The sequence below is a fragment of the Chiloscyllium plagiosum genome, unplaced genomic scaffold (assembly GCF_037043375.1).
Source record: "Chiloscyllium plagiosum isolate Xiang-an unplaced genomic scaffold, Cpla_swu_hap1 HiC_scaffold_45, whole genome shotgun sequence".
Classification (NCBI taxonomy): Eukaryota; Metazoa; Chordata; class Chondrichthyes; order Orectolobiformes; family Hemiscylliidae; genus Chiloscyllium; species Chiloscyllium plagiosum.
In genome coordinates, this window is record NW_028270183.1 from 5,015,612 (window position 1) to 5,034,473 (window position 18,862).

An 18,862-nucleotide genomic window follows, 5' to 3' on the forward strand; every position below is an offset into this window, starting at 1 on the left:
GTCCCCTTGTTCAAGAAGCGGAGTCGAGACAACGCTGGTAATTGTAGACCAGAGAGCCTTACTTTGGTTGTGGGTAAAGTGTTGGAAAGAGTTATAAGAGATAGGATTTATAATCATCTAGAAAGGAATAAGTTGATTTAGGTATAGACAACATGGTTTTGTGAAGGGTAGGTCATGCCTCAAAAACCTTATTGAGTTCTTTGAGAAGGTGACCAAACAGGTGGATGAGGATAAAGCGGTTGATGTGGTGTATGTGGATTTCAGTAAGGTGTTTGATAAGGTTCCCCACAGTAGGCTATTGCAGAAAATACAGAGGCAAGGGATTGAGGGTGATTTAGCGGTTTGGGTCAGAAATTGGATAACTGAAAGAAGACAAAGGGTGGTGGTTGATGGGATATGTTCATCCTCGAGTTCAGTTACTAGTGGTGTACCGCAAGGATTTGTTTTGGGTTTGTCATTTTTGTAAATGACCTGGATAAGGGTATAGAAGGATGGATTAGTTAATTTGAGGATGACACTAAAGTCGGTGGAGTTGTGGATAGTGCTGATGTTGCAGGTTATAGAGGGACATAAATAAGCTGCAAAGCTGGGCTGAGAGGTGCAAGATGGAGTTTAATGTGGAAAAATGTGAGGTGATTGACTTTGGAAGGAGTAACAGGAATACAGAGTACTGGGCTAATGGTAAGATTGTTGGTAGTGTGGATCAACAGAGAGATCTTGGTTACCATGTGTATAGATCCCTGAAATTTGCCTACCAGGTTGATAAGGTTGGTAAGAAGGTGTGTGGTGTGTTAGGTTTTATTGGTAGAGGGATTGAGTTTTGGAGGCTTCAGGTCATGCTGTAGCTGTACACAACTCTGAAGTGGAAGGATATGGAAGCATTGGAAAGGGTGCAGAGGAGATTTACCATGATGTTGCCTGCTATGGAGGAAAGGTCTTATGATGAAAGGCTGAGGGAATTGAGGCTGTTTTCATTAGAGAGAAGAAAGATAAGAGGTGACTTAATAGAGACATACAAGATAATCAAAGGGTTAGAGAGGGTGGACAGTGAGTGCCTTTTTCCTCAGATGGTGATGGCTAACATGAGGCAACATGGGCTTTAAATTGAGGGGTAATAGATATAGGACAGATGTCAAAGGTAGTTTCTTTACTCAGAGAATAGTAAGGGTATGGAATGCCCTGCCTGCAAAAGTAGTAGACTCGCCAACTTTAAGGGCATTTAAATGGTCATTGGATAAGCATTTGGCTGATAATGTAGGTTAGATGAGCTTCAGATTGGTTTCACAGGTTGGTGCAACACTGAGGGCTGAAGGACCTGTACTGTAATGTTGTATGTTCTGTGTTCTATTTTTATTGCTGAGAAGTCACTAATTAAAAGTTCAAAACTATGTGAGAGGCAAGGTCAGAAAGTGTTTGATTTCTACAGAATTGCCTGAGCATGAAATGTTTTATCATAATGTAGAGATTTAAGAACAATACAAAGCATTTTTAAGACAATGTGGATAAATATTCGTATTGGAAAAAAATACAACACTCAGAAAGATACAGGTCACTTGGATTCATTGTCCAAGTGAAGAATGAGTACTGACGCAATGAGTTTAATGGTTTCCTTTGTGCTGTAAATGTTTATTGTGAATGCTTTAATTACCAGTTGATTCGGCAGTGATAACCTGAAAAATGGAATAAGTTCACTTATACCATGGTCTTCCAATTAACGTTCCTTAATGATCTTTCTCTCTTGCCTCCATTGCCAATATTGTAGAAGCACAACGTTAATAAGTAAATTAAAAGAAAAAATGCTGGGGAATCTCAGCAAATCTGGCAGCAACTGTGGAGAGAAACAGCTGATATTTCAAATCTGATCCAACCTCCAGTTCTGAAGAAAAGTAATATCAGACTTGAAACTTTAACTCTGTTTCTCGATCCATAGATGCTGACAAACTTGCTGAACTTCTCCAGTATTTCTTTCTTTTATTTCAAATTTCCAGCATCCACCGTATTTTGCTTTTGTTAATAAGTAAATTTTCTTTTTCTTGGTTTAGTTTTCTGATCAGCCACAATCTTATGACGATGTTCTAAAGTATCTCAATATGGTGTTCACCATTTTATTCTCATGCGAATGTATCCTGAAAATTATTGCCTTTGGAATTTTGGTGAGTATATGGGCTTAATATTATACATTTTTCCCCTGAATTTTTTCCAGCTCCCTCTCTTTCTGAAAGCATTGACTCTTGCAGGTTACAGTTCCACAGGTGCAGGATACCTTCCACTGCTTAACTAAGTGGCTATTCTTGATATGTGAGTAGACATAAGTGTTAGAAGAACTTTCAAGTGTGTGGACACAACCTTGTCCTCAATGTCTAAATGCATGCACTTTCCAGCTATTAATACTGGATAGTGACTGCGAATGGAAAAGCAATTAATTTCTTGTATTCCTACCCAGCTCAAGAAAATTGCAGCCATTGTAGCATTCCTCCTGTGAGTTGACTCAAGGTAGCACTTGATGTACTTCATTTGGCTGCAGCAACAGTGGCCATCAAGGTGGAGAGAAAAATCATTCAAGACTGTCATTCCTGATCAGTGATTTATGATGTAAAGTGTGCTTATTGATGTCTGCTTGGAGATAAATCTAGCTTTGCTACAATTACTTATAGTCCCAATAATTTTGCAGTAATTGGGAGAGTTCAGAAAAGATTTACAAGGATGTTGCCAGGCTTTGGAGGATTTGAGTGAAGCTGAATAGGCTCGGGCTGTTTTCCTTGGAGCATTGGAGGCTGAGGGGTGATCTTGTAAAGGTTTATAAAATCATGAGGGATATGAATAAGGTCCTTTCCCTAGGTTGGGGGAGTCCAGAACCACAGGACATAGGTTTAGGGTGAGAGGAGAAAAATTTAAAAGGACCTAAGGGGCAACGTTTCATGCAGAGGGTGGTGTATGGAATGAGCTGCCAGAGAAAGTGGTGGATGCTAGTACAATTACATCATTTAAAAGGCATTTGGATGGGTATATGCATAGGAAGGGTTTAGAAGGATATGGGCCAAATGCTGACAAATGGGACTAGATTAGTTTAGGATATCTGGTCAGCATGAACGAGTTGGACTGAAGGGTCTGTTTCTGTGCTGTACAGCTCTATGACTATGATTGTGTGACTAATTGATGCTGAGCTAACACATAAAGAATTAGTATGGAAGACACAGGTGGACTAGCGTTACCAAAAATTCAATATAAGGTGGCACACTCAGGAAGAGGGAGAAAATCACTTCAGAATTTAACATTTTTAATGGTGTCGCCTTTTGCTTTCCAGAACTATTTTCAGGATGCTTGGAATGTATTTGATTTTGTCACGGTCCTGGGCAGTGTCACTGATATATTAGTGACAGAATTTTGGGTAAGTATATATTTAAAATGTTCACGTTAAACATCCTAGATGTGGCAGTTAATAAATAATAATTTAATTTCTGTTTTGATAAGAAAGAGACAGATTGTTTCTGACACACTAATGTTGTTATAATTCCTGAGGTCTTCCTGAAGCAATTCCATCTGTTCCCATTGTGTAGTTCTGGTCACATCATGGCACATAATCGCATTTTTAAAATGTTTCAGAGATCAACCTGTCTTATCTGTCAGAAGAGGGTTCCATGGCTTGATCATTCTGACAGGAAAGGGCTTGATTCCACATCAGAATTTTGTAATCATTTCTATTTTATTTTATTTGTGACTACATCTTACTTAACATTTTTTCAAAACTATACATTAGCAGCAAAAACACTTTTAAAGAAAACAAATATCTAAAACAGAGTGAAATGATTTTTTTTGGTGATATCATAAGGTTGATGAAGTGAAGTATATTAGCTCTGAGGAAGGAAAAATGTAACTCAAGTACGCTGTGTCAGTATCAATTATATCCTGATCAGGTACAGTGCAGTCAGATGCTTTTTCTCTACATTTAATATATCTTGTCCCAACCTCATAACATCAATCCTTATAGCCCCATTTGCCATGTATCTCTATTTCTGTTTTTGACTGAGGCTCAGAATTTAATCACAAAAATGAGAAATAGAGGGTTTCGCATTGCAATCAAGCTGGGGATCAACCCTAGTACGATGAAGAGTACAATAAGACATTCTAGGACTTGTACTAAGCATACGTAAAAATGAGAAATCAATATAATGAAGCTAAAACACAGAAATACGTGCATGTCAAACTATGGAAACAGCTGCAATAGACAAAGCTAAGGAATGCCACAACAAGCAGAATCTGATCTAAGCTCTGCAGTCTTGTCACATTCAGTCTTAAATGGTGGTGGACATTTAAACTACTATCAATGGAGGAGGGTTCACAAATATCCTCATCCTAAATGATGAAGGAGTCCAGCACATCAGTGCAAAAGACAAGGCTGAAGCATTGGAAAACATCTTAAGCCAGAAGTGCCAAGTGGATAATTTCTGTCAATCTTCTAATGATGTGCCTGGCATCGCAGATGCCAGTTTTAAACCAATTTAATTCATGCCAAATGATGTCCAGAAACAGTTGAAGGCATTAGATTCTGCAAAGGCTATGGGTCGTGAAAACATTCTGGCATATTTACTAAAGACATATGGTCCAGAATTAGGCATGTCACTAGCCAAGCCATTTCATTGGCATGTGTCTGGCAATATGGAAAATTGCCCAAATGTATCTTGTTGACAAAAAGTCCAACCCAGTCAATTTCTGCCACATCACTCTATTCTTGACTATTTGCAAAGTGATTGAAGAGGTCAATGACAGTGTTATTAAGTGGCATGTACTCAGCAATAATCTGCTCACTGAAGCTCAGTTTGGGTACCACCAGGACCACTCAGCTATTCACTTCATTACAGCCTTGGCCCAAACATTAACAAGCACTGAAGTCATGAGGTGAAAGTGACTGCCTTGGATATCCAGGTAGCATTTGAAATAGTGTGGCATTAAGGAACACCAATAAAACTAACATAAATAGAAATGAAGAGGGAACATCATCACTGATTAGAGTACTATCCGGCACAGAGGAAGGTGGTTAAAGTTGTTGAGGGACATCATCTCAGTCCGAGGACTTCATTGCAGGAGTTCCTCAGGGTAGCATCTAGACCCAATAATCTTTGGCTGCTTTATCAATGACCTTCCTTCAGTAATAAGATTGTAAATGGGAAGATTAATGTTCAGCAACATTTGTTAGTCCTCAGAAACTGTAGCATTCCAACTCTATATGTGGTTAAACCTGAACATATTCAAGCTTCAGCTAATAATTGATAGGTAATGTTTATCCTACCCAAGTGCCAGGCAACAACCATCTTCCACAAGAAAGAATCCAACCATCTCCTTTTGATATATGATGGCATTATCATCGCTGAATTCTCCATTTCTGTTGTTTATTATCATATAATTACTATGATACCCTTGTGAGGGCCAATAGGGAAGTCACCATTACTGACCATGATTAAGTTTCAATTCCACATTTATTAATTGATTTAAAATTCCAATCAACTGCCATGTGGGATTTGAATTCATGTCCCCAGACTAAGGCTCCTTTAACAACACCTTCCAAAAAGATGACCTTGAGCACCTCACAGACAATTACAAACATCACAACCTGCAAATTTCCCTCTAAGCAACACACCATCCTGACTTGGTACTATATTTATAATCCTTCACTGTTACTGGGTCAAAATCCTGGAACTCCCTTCCCAACAGCTAGGGTTATGGGGAGAGAGCAGTGATGCAGGATAAAATTGATAATTCTTTGCAATCAATTCCATATTTTACGAAGAAAGTCACAGAATGTAGAATTGAGGTACTGTAAGGCAAGGGGTGGTAGGCAAAAGGACAATGGGAATGAGCTAGAGACCAGAATTAAAACCACAAAATTTGATGAGTTGGCGTTGCAATAGAGGAGATACAGGGAGAAGAGAGACCACAGAAGAAATTAAACACAAAATCAAGTATCTTGAATTGGAGGCATTGGAGGACTAAGGCTTTATTCAGGTTAGCACTGATAGAAATTATGGATGTACAGGACTTGGTATAGGAAAGGATGCACCCAGCAAGTTTTTGTAGCTGTTTCATTTAAAGGGATTGAAATGTGGTCAGAGACCAGATAGAAATGCACAGAACCGTACAATTAAATCCAACTTTATCCTTCACAGTTTTGAATGTAGATCATTCAGGTTTTTTTTCTCTTTATTATGACAGTCCAGCACAAACCAATCAGAACAAATTGGCAAAACATTTCCTGAGAAAAACGCTGTGGTATGCTGGTGTGAGCAATGGAAATGAAATGTGGCTATACAATGCAATGTATTGCACAGCTGATTATGTGGTTCACGGTTTGCCCACCTCTGAGAGAAATAGGTATCACCAGATTATTTACGCAGCTTTTCATGATTTAGAACTCTTTAGCTCACTTGAGAAGAACTTCTGCCTCCTTTTCTGCTAAGCCAAATGTTTTCCTGTGAGTGATTTACTACATCTCCACAGAAGGAATCTCCATTCTGCTTGGTGTTGTGTCTCTGTGTTCTTTTTTGCCAGCATCTGTGTGCTGGTCATCTTAACCTTCCAACTCTTCTGCTTGTAGTTTTCATTCATGCCTGCAGCTGTCCTTTATGTCTAGCAACTTAATGTCAATAGCTTCGCTTTCTTTCTGTTGGTACTGTTTCAAGATCAAATGTCACTAGATCACATGGACTAGTATTTTTTATTATCCAAGAAAAGTACAATTGATCTCTTTCAATTGATGCATGCTTTTTTCCAAGCATTCTTAAAGCTAATTATTGATTCCACAGACATTATTTAACATATCGAACTTTGAAAAATAATGTATTTTATAAGAGGAAGAAGTAAACTTGCCTGGTTCTGTTTAACATAGGAGAATGGCAGAAACAGAGCGCTGTTATGTACTGTTCTAGATCAAAACACTTTAGATATTCTCATTTTCTTTCCATCATAAGTACTCTTATAGCTTACAGGTGAAAGACTTAAACATAAAGAGTTAGTGCTTTAATGGAAAAATATTTGGGAGAGTGAAGAACCATATAATAATTGTCTAAGAATGAGATTGTGTTTAAATAGCCTTGTGGTGTTTTTATCTTTGGTTTGTAGATACAAAGAGGGTGTTTGCCAAACTTCTGTTCAATTATTACTGTTCTGCACATAAAAGTGGTGGATGGAAAAAATCCAATTTGGACATTTTGCTGGATGCCTGCTTGTTGTTGAATAGTGAAAGATTGGTTCAACCACTTGAGTGTTGTGCAGAAACCAGGAACTACAACGGGAATTAGTTTGCTATAATAGTGGGTGTTAGGACCTAAACCAAATGTTTATTAACGATCTCTATATTATCAGAGTACTATCTGTAGTATGCTGGACCTCCAAAACAATCACCTCCCTTGAAATGTTGCCAGTACCCTCTTAACATCATTTTTGAGCCCTTTTTGTTTCACTCCTTTAAGTTGAAATTTGCTTACCTACTGGCCTGGGACTTTTTGATGGCCAAACAGTTGTTATTCCAGCATATACGGGAGTTGAAAATGAGGACCCTGTGGAATCCCCATTGTAGCAGACTCTGAAAAATTGTTCAGGAAATTTAAAGTACTGCCATGCAATACCCCTGTACTTGGAACCCTCTGAAAATCTCCATTTAAATCAGAAATTTCAGAGGGGTCCATAGAATATAGTAGTTATTCAGAAAAAGTTAGACTATAAAATAGATAGTCTAATTACTGAGTAAGTATTCAACTGACCCTGTACTTAGCACATATATCACCAACATTTAATTTAGGAATGGACAATAAATTCTGGCCTAGCCAGCGATGCTCTCATCTCATGAATGAATAATAAAAAAAACCTACATCTACCCCAGGCACTGACCTCAGACTCGGACCTAACACTGCCCTCTCTCCCCTGTCCACACAACCTGACACCTTTTGCATCCCACATGGACCCAATGGCCCTTTCCTCCACTCTGGACCCGCTCCAGACCCAATCTGCTACCAACCTCTTCCCGTTCAGGTCCCCTGCTGCCAGACTGACATCCACTCTCCCCCTCCCTCTCCAACCCACATCAACCTACCCCAAACATTACATCACCTGCCTGGCTACCTTTCTACCTTGCACCCTGGCACCCCATTAATTCGGCATGCTACCCTCCTGATAATCTACCCCTTACCCACCTGCCTGTATCCCACCTGGCACTCCAATCCCAGCCGAGTTGGCATTCTACATGCATTGCATCCTGCCCCCAAAATCATACCTCCTACCGACCTTGCATCCTATCCCTACCTAACACCCTAGCAGCTTGATCCATTTAGCACCCTACCCTCCTAGGACCCTAATCTGACACTTGCATTACGTATTTAGGATTTGACAGCAGCTGTCAAAGTGATTGCTTGTGATTCTGGACCTTTACATTTCAGAGTATGATAGCTGACTGCTATGAAAAGAGGATATAGTTTGCCTTTCCCCAGTATTTCTGCACTGTAACAGAACCGTCAGAATGGAATTACAGCTCCAGGTTTCTGAAGAAGCCCTAATTGGAGTCTTCTGTTCATTAAAAAAGAAAAGGTGGAGTGGCATTCTGTGTGAGATTGCTACTCCTTGTAAAATCCAGCCCATTTTTCTAATCCAAATTATAACGAGAATTAAGAAAATCTTTAACATCACTACAAATGGGCAATTTTTGTATAATTACATTGCAAGCATCCGGTGAAAATAGTGATGAAAAATGCAAAAACAAAGAAGCAAGGTGCAAACCATAAGTTGTGTATATTCACTTATATATTCATTGCACTTTCCTGATTGGAATGTACAGCTAGAGTGCACCATTCCTGGCTGAACCAGTCTATCACTATTGTATTTTGACATAGATCATTGCCGTTAAAAGAAAAAATACTGCCAATAATGATTGATGTATTTCTTGTTTTGTCTTTTCACATGCTGTCTTTAATCTGTGCTTTTTTGGCACAACGCCTTCTGAAATAATTCATCCAATCAAAATGCACTATGAAATTCATGTGTCCATCCATGTATCCGTCTGTGTGTCCATGCCAACTAATTTTAAAACTGGTTGCAATTCAATCCCAATGCAATCCAATTACAATCATCCATCAACAACATCTACATATAGACCACGGTTGGTTTGTAATTTTTTTGAGCCTAATGCATACACAAACTAAGTACCCTTTGCATGTAAAGCACTGAATTGCGAATTGCTGTTGCGTTCTTGCTCTGTGATTTTTGGCATGGCTTCGGATTTTGTTGTGCCCTCCAGCCTCCTCTTCATTTACCTCAATGCTCCCCTTGCAAAACCTCAAAAATTTGCTCCCTTAATTATTTACTTAGTAATGATGAAAAGTTCATTTAGTGCAACAAGGTTGTGGCTTTTTTGTTTTATCTTCTGAATAGTGAAGTCTCATTAAAGCTTATTAAATTTACAGAGGAAGTTTCAGCAACATTTCACTTTGTCCTCAAAAACAATCAATAAAGCTCCAGAATATATATTTTTATATCATCCATTAAATACCTTTTTAAAATATTTTACTCACCAACGAGGTTGTAGTCCTTCAGGGATCATCATGCTCTATAGGATGCTTCTCAATCACGTTTTCGATTCTCAAATGTCAGCTCCTCCTTTCTAAATCCACTTTTCATCTCTCAAACTTACCTTTCAATGTCAATGCCATCTCCCCTATCACCAAGTCCTTCTTTCAATAATCAGGTCACGAAAAGCAATAGACTTACATTATAACCAAAAGGACTTGGCCGTGGGTACTGAAAATGCACCACAAAATTTCACAGGTACAATGGGTAACTTGAGTAATTGATTATCATTTTAATCTTTTAAGACTTGAGTTGAATCTGATCCATAATGATGTTGAAGATCTCTCTCATAAGAAATCCATACTAAATGATGTTATCATCTGCCCAGTGTGAAATCCTTTCCTTGGTTACAAACTCTGTCACAACAGTGGAGTGGGTCCTGGCCAATAAGTTATTGCATCATCCTTTAACACTATATATCCTGTTGACCAGACCACGAGAGTGTTTCTGCCCAAGAATTGTAGTCTCGCTGCTTTTTCCTTTCTTTACTGTTTGCTAAAGGGTTTGACGAGACAATCTCCACAAAGAAACAGTATAATGGCCAGGTAATAACATATTCACAATCCTAGGTAAGACCAAAATTTTAAAAAACACAAAAAGAAAGACATGTAAACAAAGAGCCACCGGTTAGATTGAAGGCTTTATTTTGATCATATATATTTTACGTGTTCCCATCTTTTGTTTGACTTTGTCATTCTGTGGGTATTTGATAACTGGTTTCATACCATTGATGAAGTCAAGCTCTTGCACTAATGAAATGTACATTTGCTGCATGTGTTTCAAGAGCTACAATTATTGTCCCACAGTTCTTACCAAGGACTACAACTACATTTTTTGCTTTTTGCAGTTGGTGCCTGTGCATGCTTAATGGAGTCTACACATGTAAATCATCATTTTAAAAGGAATTGTTTCATCTCTGCAGAGTGTTCTGTAACTGTGCATATTCGCAAACTCTGAATATGTCATGCATTTACGTGCAAGTAGACTCCGCATTATGGCTTGCTAGTGTCCAAGAACAGTGCATTTGGTTGTGTTATAAATATATATACATATAGTTTATATATATTTTGACAAATAAACCCATTCTCTTCCATGATTGGATGATGGCCAGACTTGTTTTTTGGGAATCTTTTTAAGTGCCATTTTTGTCAAATGCAACGAAGAAAGGAGCAGGCGTTCATCTTTAACTATCCTATTTGTTCATTGATCTCACTTTTGTAGAAAAATATTATCAACCTGAGCTTTCTAAGGCTCTTCCGTGCTGCTCGACTTATCAAGCTTCTGAGACAGGGTTACACCATCCGTATCTTGCTGTGGACATTTGTCCAATCTTTTAAGGTGAGACGCGTAACAGTTCTGTTTTCATGTCAGTCCCTCAAATATCAAATATATGTTGGTAAAGGAACTAGGCATCATAGTAGATTAGACACTTTTCTTTCCCTTTTCAGGAACTAGGTTCAAATCCATTACAAGCTGAAAGAATGAAATTTTGTTTCGAATTTAGAACTCAATAGTTGAACGGTCTCAATCTGACTGGATGGAAGTTCACCTCAAAAAGTACATGCAGAAAGTTATGTTCTTCAGACAACTCCTTGGATAGCCACTGGGGAGAAATGCCACACAAGTGCCCTTGATGAGAGGCATATTTTGAGCTTGCGTTGGAGTAGAATGACCTTAACTCTGTACACAATCATTGCATCTTATTTGGAAAAACTAGGCCCTAACGTCGCAGGGTAATTTTAAATTCTAAAATGGGCGAGTATGAGTTGGATGGGAAAATAAATGATACAATTTTCTTTAAAAGGAATCTCAATTCAAACCCAAACCAGCTCAAATCAGCCACTTTGGGTTTTAAAGGAGGAAAAGGTGGTAGGTGACCAACCTGCACCCAGGAGGCAAGTTATATCCACTTTAGCAGAACTTCTATCTATTCTTAACTATTGTCTGTCAGGTTCCCTTGCCTCTGGAAACTGAACGGGTAAAAGATAAGGTATGAAGGGCTGAATCCATCAAGTAAGTCCATTTGCAGCCCTGAAGGAGCATTTTCTCCAAGCCTAACAAGTTATCTTGTGAACTCCCTCTTCTAATTCGTACCTCCATAATCCTCAATCCTCCTTGTGATCTCTTCCACCAACGACACTCCAAAAGTCTGTACCCACAATTTCCAGCATGATCTCCTAACTACACCAACAGGCCACCCCATGATCACTTCTCCTTGTGATCCTCTAGCCATCTCTTCCACAGGTTTTCCCATTTATCAGGCTCGCTGCCTATCAAGCCAGCCTTTATCTTGGAAATGTCAAGAACCCCACCCAAAAGGCACAACATAGTAAATATGTGGCCAGTATTAAAGGTGTTCCATTCCCAATACCAGAATATTAGCATGTGATTTCACCTGATAGTTTTCAGTATCAGGATGGAAACAAATTAGTCAGCATGTTTGTGAAACTTCAAATATTTTGTTAATGTGATGGATAATCTTTGATTTTTGAGATATTTAGAGAATTGAATAGAATGGGTAATTGATTCTATTTTTCAGGCATTACCTTATGTCTGTCTCCTGATCGCAATGCTGTTCTTCATTTACGCCATAATTGGCATGCAGGTGAGAGAGAATTTATTTTCTCATTGTAATTAAATGTCCAAAACCTTCAGAAATCTTTCTAAAATTTTCTGATTGGTGCACAAGATTAAATAACTCTAAAATAAGTCCTACCTCTACCTCTGCAGTTCAAATGAAAGATATTTTATGAAATTGAGCAGGAGCACCCAAGGGTCAGTGTTGCTGCAAACTGTAGCACCAGTTTACGTTGCTGCCTGTCAGTGAGCTTACAGCAGTGGCACATAGAGACTGGAAATTCCAACAAGGCATATTTCTTTTCAGATCAACAATTCTTAAATTTAGAAGAATATCAGTTCAATTGAATTAGCTTTATTGTTGCGTGTACTCGAATGAGTGCAGCAAAAAGTTTGCAATGTCACCGCTTATGGCGCCATCTTAGGTACAAGATACCTAGGCACAAATACTTAAAGTATTTGATACAATTGAAAGAATAATAAATAAAATTCCAGCATAAGGATAAAGAGAAAACAATGTACCCTATTTACAGCCCTTTTGCCCCAATCCATGCTGGTATCTAGCCTCCAGACTACACCAGGCCAAATCTCCGCACCACACTGGGCTTCAAAACCTGAGACCTCACCTCCGGTTGCAAGGGCCTTGCCTCCCTGTGACAACCTTCAGTCCGGGATTCACCTCCCACCTCAGCCTCTGGTCCAGGAGTCACCTCCTCCATTCCCCTCCAAGTTAAATTTAAAAAAAAAACACTCAAAAAAAGAGAAAAAAGAAGAGAATAGGTGGAGCTGAGGAGCATCCTACTTTGCTGCTATCTTAACAGCAATATCACACTGTACTTATGAACAGAAATTTTTAAACAGTACCCTATTACTCCTCAAGTCCCTTTAGCCCATTCTGCCATTCAATGAGGTAATGTCTGATCTGTAACCTTAATGTTACTAGTTTAAAGAATCTATCCATCTCAGATATATTCAAAAAACGACTTTAAAATCCAATCGGGTCAGCCAAGGTTGGCTCAAGGCAAATCCCCAGCAACACACCTCTGACCTCCACCAGGCCAGGCTTTCCCAGCTCATTTTGCACCATTTTGACTTGATCCTTAATCTGTTGCCACAGGATTTCAGGCTGGTGAGCAGCCCGGGACTGTGCCCTGACCTCTGGTTCAGATAGCTGTCCGACACAAAATCGTTGTCATGTCGCCACAGTCATGGTCTTTGCCTCCTACTCCACTATGGTGGCGTTTGGTAATTAGTGGAAGATAAATGTTCATTAGCGCACACACCCCATCACCTTATTGCAGAGCCAGGTCTCCAGTCATTGCAGATTTTCCCTGCCATTCTGTTAAGACCACACTCTGCTTGGATTGTGGTTATTGGTCAGTAACAACCACCCCACATTGAAAGAATCATCTTCTTTCACCTCCTTTCACCAACCCCACCCAAATGAAGTTTAGGACTTGCAATGTCAGGACCCTTATGGACAACCCCAACCTAAACATCGCACTGCTAACATAGCTCAGGAACTCTGGCACTGCTATATTGGTATCGTTGGCCTGGACGAGACGTGACTAACAGGAGAAGACCAGCTTAAGGAACAAGGAGATGGTTACACCTTCTTCGAGAATAGCAAACCCCCCCAGAAGAAGAACACCATCTCTATGAGATCAGCTTCATCATAAGAATTAAAATGGTCACATGCTTCACTGAATTTCCCTGTGGGGTACATGAACGTCTCGTGACCCTATGGCTCACTGTGATCAGTGAAAAGCAATATGTCACAGTCATCTGTGCCTAATCCTGGCCCTAGATGCAATGGACGAGGCACAAAAGGCATTCCACACCATCTTTGACCAATTACTATCTTGCATGACGAAGGGAGACAAGTTGATTCTCCTGAGCACCTTCAATGTAAGAGTCGGGAGGGACACAAACCTTTGGAAAGGCATTTTTGGCAAGATAGTTGTAAGAAAAACAAGCTCCAACAGAGTCCACATCCTGGCCAAATGCCTAAAACGTAACCTCATCATAACAAACATTCTGTTCCACCAGAAGGACAAGCAGAAGATATCATGGCAACATTCCTGTTCCAAACATTAACACCTAATAAACGACATCATCATTCAAGCAAGGAATTGCAATGGTCTGTGTCACCAGCAGAGTTGACAACTGCTGGACCAATCAGCAACTATTCGAATCTACCATTTCCATCAACCTAGCCTGAGAGTGGAAGTCAAATCTGTGCCACAGGAGACTCAATGTTAGATTAAAAGACCCTGCGAGAAAAGACGTACTCAAGCAGTGCCTCACAGCTAATCTAGCAATGACCAACATTGAGCCTCAGAGTGCTCATAGTGCCTGGTCCACCCTAAAAGCTGTCATAGTCAACACCTTCATAGAGATGCTTGGCCCCTTGACCAGGAAGCACCAAGACTGGTTCCACGAGAACAATCAGGTAATCCAGGATCTCCTAGATCACACATGAAAGGCATTCCTGAAATGGTAGCTCCACCAAAACCGGACCAAGAGGAAACAAGCCTACAGGCAATTGAACGCCGAGATGCAACAAACAAGGGTGACCTAGAGAATAGATGGTGGTGGAAAGAGCAAATGCGACTCAGCAACTCAATGACAACCATGATATGTGTGTGGCTTCTTCAGCACAATCAAAGCCATTGATGGTCTGAGTATCCAGAGACCTACTCTGGAAAGAGCCAAAAACAGGGAGTTCTTCATCAATGCCTATTTGACACCACTTTGAGGACCCCTCAACCTAAATGAGCCTTCAGTACAAGTGTTTTCAACCTCATCCCATAGCACACTGCCCATCACCAGCTCCGTGCACCTCCAACCCACTGTGAGGTTAAAGAAACCACCCAACAATTGAGAAACAACAAGGCCTCTGGATTCCCTGCTGAAGTACTAAAATACGGCAGACAGGCACTCTTGACATGAATCCACAACTTCATCCCCCTTGACTGGAAGGAAACAGTTGTGTAATTGGGACTGCCTTCAAGAAAGGAGATAGGTCTGACTGTGAAAATTACAGAGGGATTTCCCTAATGTCCACCGTGAGAAAACCATGATGTGGAGATGCCGGTGTTGACCTGGTGGATAAAGTCATATAACACCAGGTTATAGTCCAACAGGTTTATTTGAAATCACAAGGTTTCAAACACTGCTCCTTCTTCTGATGGACTCTTCATTTAAGAAAGGAGCAATGCTCCTAAAGTTTGTGATTTCAAGTATACTTGTTGGATTATACTCTGGTGACATGTGACTTCTGACTTTGTCTATCATGAGAACAGTCATTGTGAGAATGCTCCTCAACCACCTCCTCCCAATGTCTTAAAAGCTCCTTATTGAGTCTCAACATGGCTCTGCCTGTGAGGAGGCACATCCATCAAGATTTACAATGTGTGACAAATCAAGACATATTCAGAGAACAGGACCAACTTCTACTACATGGCCTTTGACCTCACAAAGGCTTTCAATTCTGTCAATTGTGAGGGATTATGGAATATCCTCCTTAAATTCAGCTGCCTACAGAAATTGTTCACCATTCTCCACCTGCTTCACAATGAAATGCAAACTGTGATCCTCACCAGTGGATCCACCACAGACACAATAGACTGGGGTCAAGCAGTTGCTCTGTCATTGCACCACTGCTGTTCTCCATCTTCCTCAATACTGAGGCACTGCACCACACCTTCATGAAGTTCCATGTGCAGTGGAGCTAACCCACAGAGAGGTTGGGAAGCTGTTCAATCTTCAACACCCTACAGGCCAGAATCCCAACACATCATCGAGCTGCAGTACACAGATGATGCCTACGTGTGCACACACTCAGAGGCTGAGCTACAAGCCATTGTTGAAACTTTTACTGAAACATATGAAGAAATTGGCCTCAGATCCGGAAAAGAAAGGTGCATTCCCAAACTATTTCTGCCACACAACACCACCCCAGGCTATAAAATTCCACGGTGAGCCTTTGGACAATGTGGATCATTTTCCAAACCTCAGGAGCCTCCTATCAGTGTGAGCAGACATTGACAATGAAATGCAACATTGGCTCCAATGTGAGTGCATCCTTTGGGCACCTGAGAAACAAAGACTTGAAACCTTAGTATCAAGCTCATGGTCTGCTGATCAGCTGTGCTGCCGACCTTCCAAAAACATGGACTATGTACAGCAGACCCTCAAATCCCTCGAGAGGTATCCCCAGTGCTGCTTTTGTGAATTCCTGTAAATCCACTGGCAAAATAGGTGGACTAGCATAAGTATCCTCCCCTAGGCCAATATCCCCAGTATCAAGACACTGGTCACACACAACCTGCTGCAATGGCCAAGCCACATTGTCCATATGCCCAACACAAGACTCCCTAATCAAGTGCTCCACTCTGACTCTGCAATGGTCAGGGATTGCTACAAGAATACCCTGAAAGCCTTCCTAAACAAATGCAACATGTGAATCATTCACCATAGAATGTACAAACTGGGGAATAAGCATCTGCCAAGGTGCCAACTACTTTAAGCAGCAGGGCTGGTGTAGGAGGGAGGGCTTCAGATATGTGGATCATTGGGATACCTTCTGGGGAAGGTGGGACATGTACAAGAAGGACAGGTTGCACCTAAACTGGAGGAGCACCAATATCTTGGGGGGGAGGTTTGCTAGAGCTCTTCAGGAGGGTTTAAACTAGATTGGCACAGGAGTGGGAACCTGAGCTACAACTCAGATGATAGAGTAAGTAGTGAACAGCCCGATACAGTGTGCAGAGAGTCTGTGAGGTGGGATAGGCACTTAATACAGAAAAGATGCAGTCAGTGTGTTGGGTTTAAGTATGTCTATTTTAATGCAAGAAGTATCAAGAATAAGGGTGACAAACTCAGAGCATGGAAGAGTACTTGGAACTCTGATGTTGTGGTTATTATGGAGACTTGGATATCACAGATGCAGGAATGGTTGTTGGATGTTCCAGGGTTTAGATGTTTCAAAAGGAATGTGTGGAAGGTAAAAGAGGTAAAGGAATGGCATTGCTAGTCACAGCTGCAGAAAGGGAGATTGTCGAGTAGGGTTTGTCTACAGAGTCAGTATGGGTGGAAGTCAGAAACAGGAAAGGAGCAGTCACTTTATTGGGAGGTTTCTACAGATCCCCCCAGTAGCAACAGAGACATGCAGGAGCAGACTGGGAGGCAGATTTTGGAAATGTGCAGAAGTAACAGGGCTGTTGTCATGGGTAACTATAACTTCCCTAATATTGATTAGAACATCCTTAGTTCAAGTAGTTTGAATGGATCAGTTTTTTGTCAGGTGTGTCCAGGAAGAGTTCCTGATGCAATATGTAGATAGGTTGAGTAAACGGGTGGCTATATTGGATTTGGTGCTTGACAACAAACCATGCCAGGTGTCAGATCTCTCGGTGGGAGATCATTTCGGTGATAGTGATCATAACCCCCTGACCATTACTATACTCATGGAGAGGGATAGGGGCAGAAGATATGGGAAAGTATTTAATTGGGGGAGAGGGAATTGGAATACTATTAGGCAAGAACTTGGGCGCCTAGATTGGGAACAGATGTTCTCAGAGAAATGTACAACAGAAATGTGGAGGTTGTTTAGAAAGCATCTGCTGATAGTGCTGGATAGGTTTGTCCCACTGAGGCAAGGAAGGGAGGTAGGTTGAAAGAATCTTGGGTGACAAGCGATGTGGAACATCTAGTCAATAGGGAGAAGGAAGCTGACTTAAGGTTAAGGAGGCAAGGATCAGACAGGGCTTCAGAGGGTTACAAGGTAGCCAGGAAGGAACTGAAGAATGGACTTAGGAGAGCTAGAAGCGGACATAAAAAATCTTTAGCAAGTAGGATTAAGGAAAACCCTAAGGCATTCTACACTTATGTGAGGAACAAGAGGATGGCCAGAATGAGGGTAGGGCCAATCAGGGATAGTGGAGGGAACTTGCACATGGAGGAAGTAGGGGAGGACCTTAATGAATACTTTGCTTCAGTATTCACTAGTGAGAGGGACCTTGTTGTTTGTGAGGACAGCATGAAACAGACTGATATGCTAGAACAGGTTGGTGTTAGGAAGGAGGATGTATTGAAAATTTTGAAAACATAAGGATAGATAAATCCCCCTTGGCCAAATGGGATATACCCGAGGTTACTACAGGAAGTGAGGGAAGAGATTCATCACCAAAGGTGCAGCAGCTTTGCATCCTCACTGTCCACTGGAGTAGTGCCAGGTGATTGGAAGGTGGTAAATGTTATTCACTTGTTCAAGAAAGGGAATAGGGATAATCTTGGGAATTACAGACCAATCAGTCTTACGGCTGTGATATGCAAAGTATTGGAGAGGATTCTGAGAGACAGATTTTTGATTACTTGGAAAACCATAATTTGATTAGAGTTAGTCAGTATGGTTTTATGAGGGGCAGGTCATGCCTAACAAACCTTATTAAATTATTTGAGGATGTGACAAAACATGTTGATGAAGGCAGAGCAGTGGATGTGGTGTACATGGATTTTAGCAAGGCATTTGATAATAAATACTTTGCTTCAGTATTTCTTGAATGTTTCTAATAAAATACACCAAAGAATTCTGACCAAAACGTTAATTAATTGTTCTATCGCTTTTGAGTTTTATGTACCATTATACAGCAATTTCTAGGAATGAGATTTA

General features: G+C 40.5%; 1 protein-coding gene across 15 annotated transcripts in view; it reads left to right on the plus strand.

Annotated features, from left to right (window-relative positions):
* Nucleotides 1-18,862, plus strand: part of LOC122552384 (voltage-dependent P/Q-type calcium channel subunit alpha-1A-like) — a 662,051-nt gene that overhangs the window by 536,277 nt on the left and 106,912 nt on the right. For all 15 annotated transcript variants that reach the window (XM_087983287.1, XM_087983286.1, XM_087983285.1 and 12 more), the window contains 4 exons: nucleotides 2,043-2,153; nucleotides 3,305-3,388; nucleotides 10,831-10,947; nucleotides 12,149-12,214. In XM_087983287.1, the coding sequence (XP_087839413.1) occupies nucleotides 2,043-2,153; nucleotides 3,305-3,388; nucleotides 10,831-10,947; nucleotides 12,149-12,214 (378 nt within the window). The remainder of the gene's footprint in view (nucleotides 1-2,042; nucleotides 2,154-3,304; nucleotides 3,389-10,830; nucleotides 10,948-12,148; nucleotides 12,215-18,862) is intronic.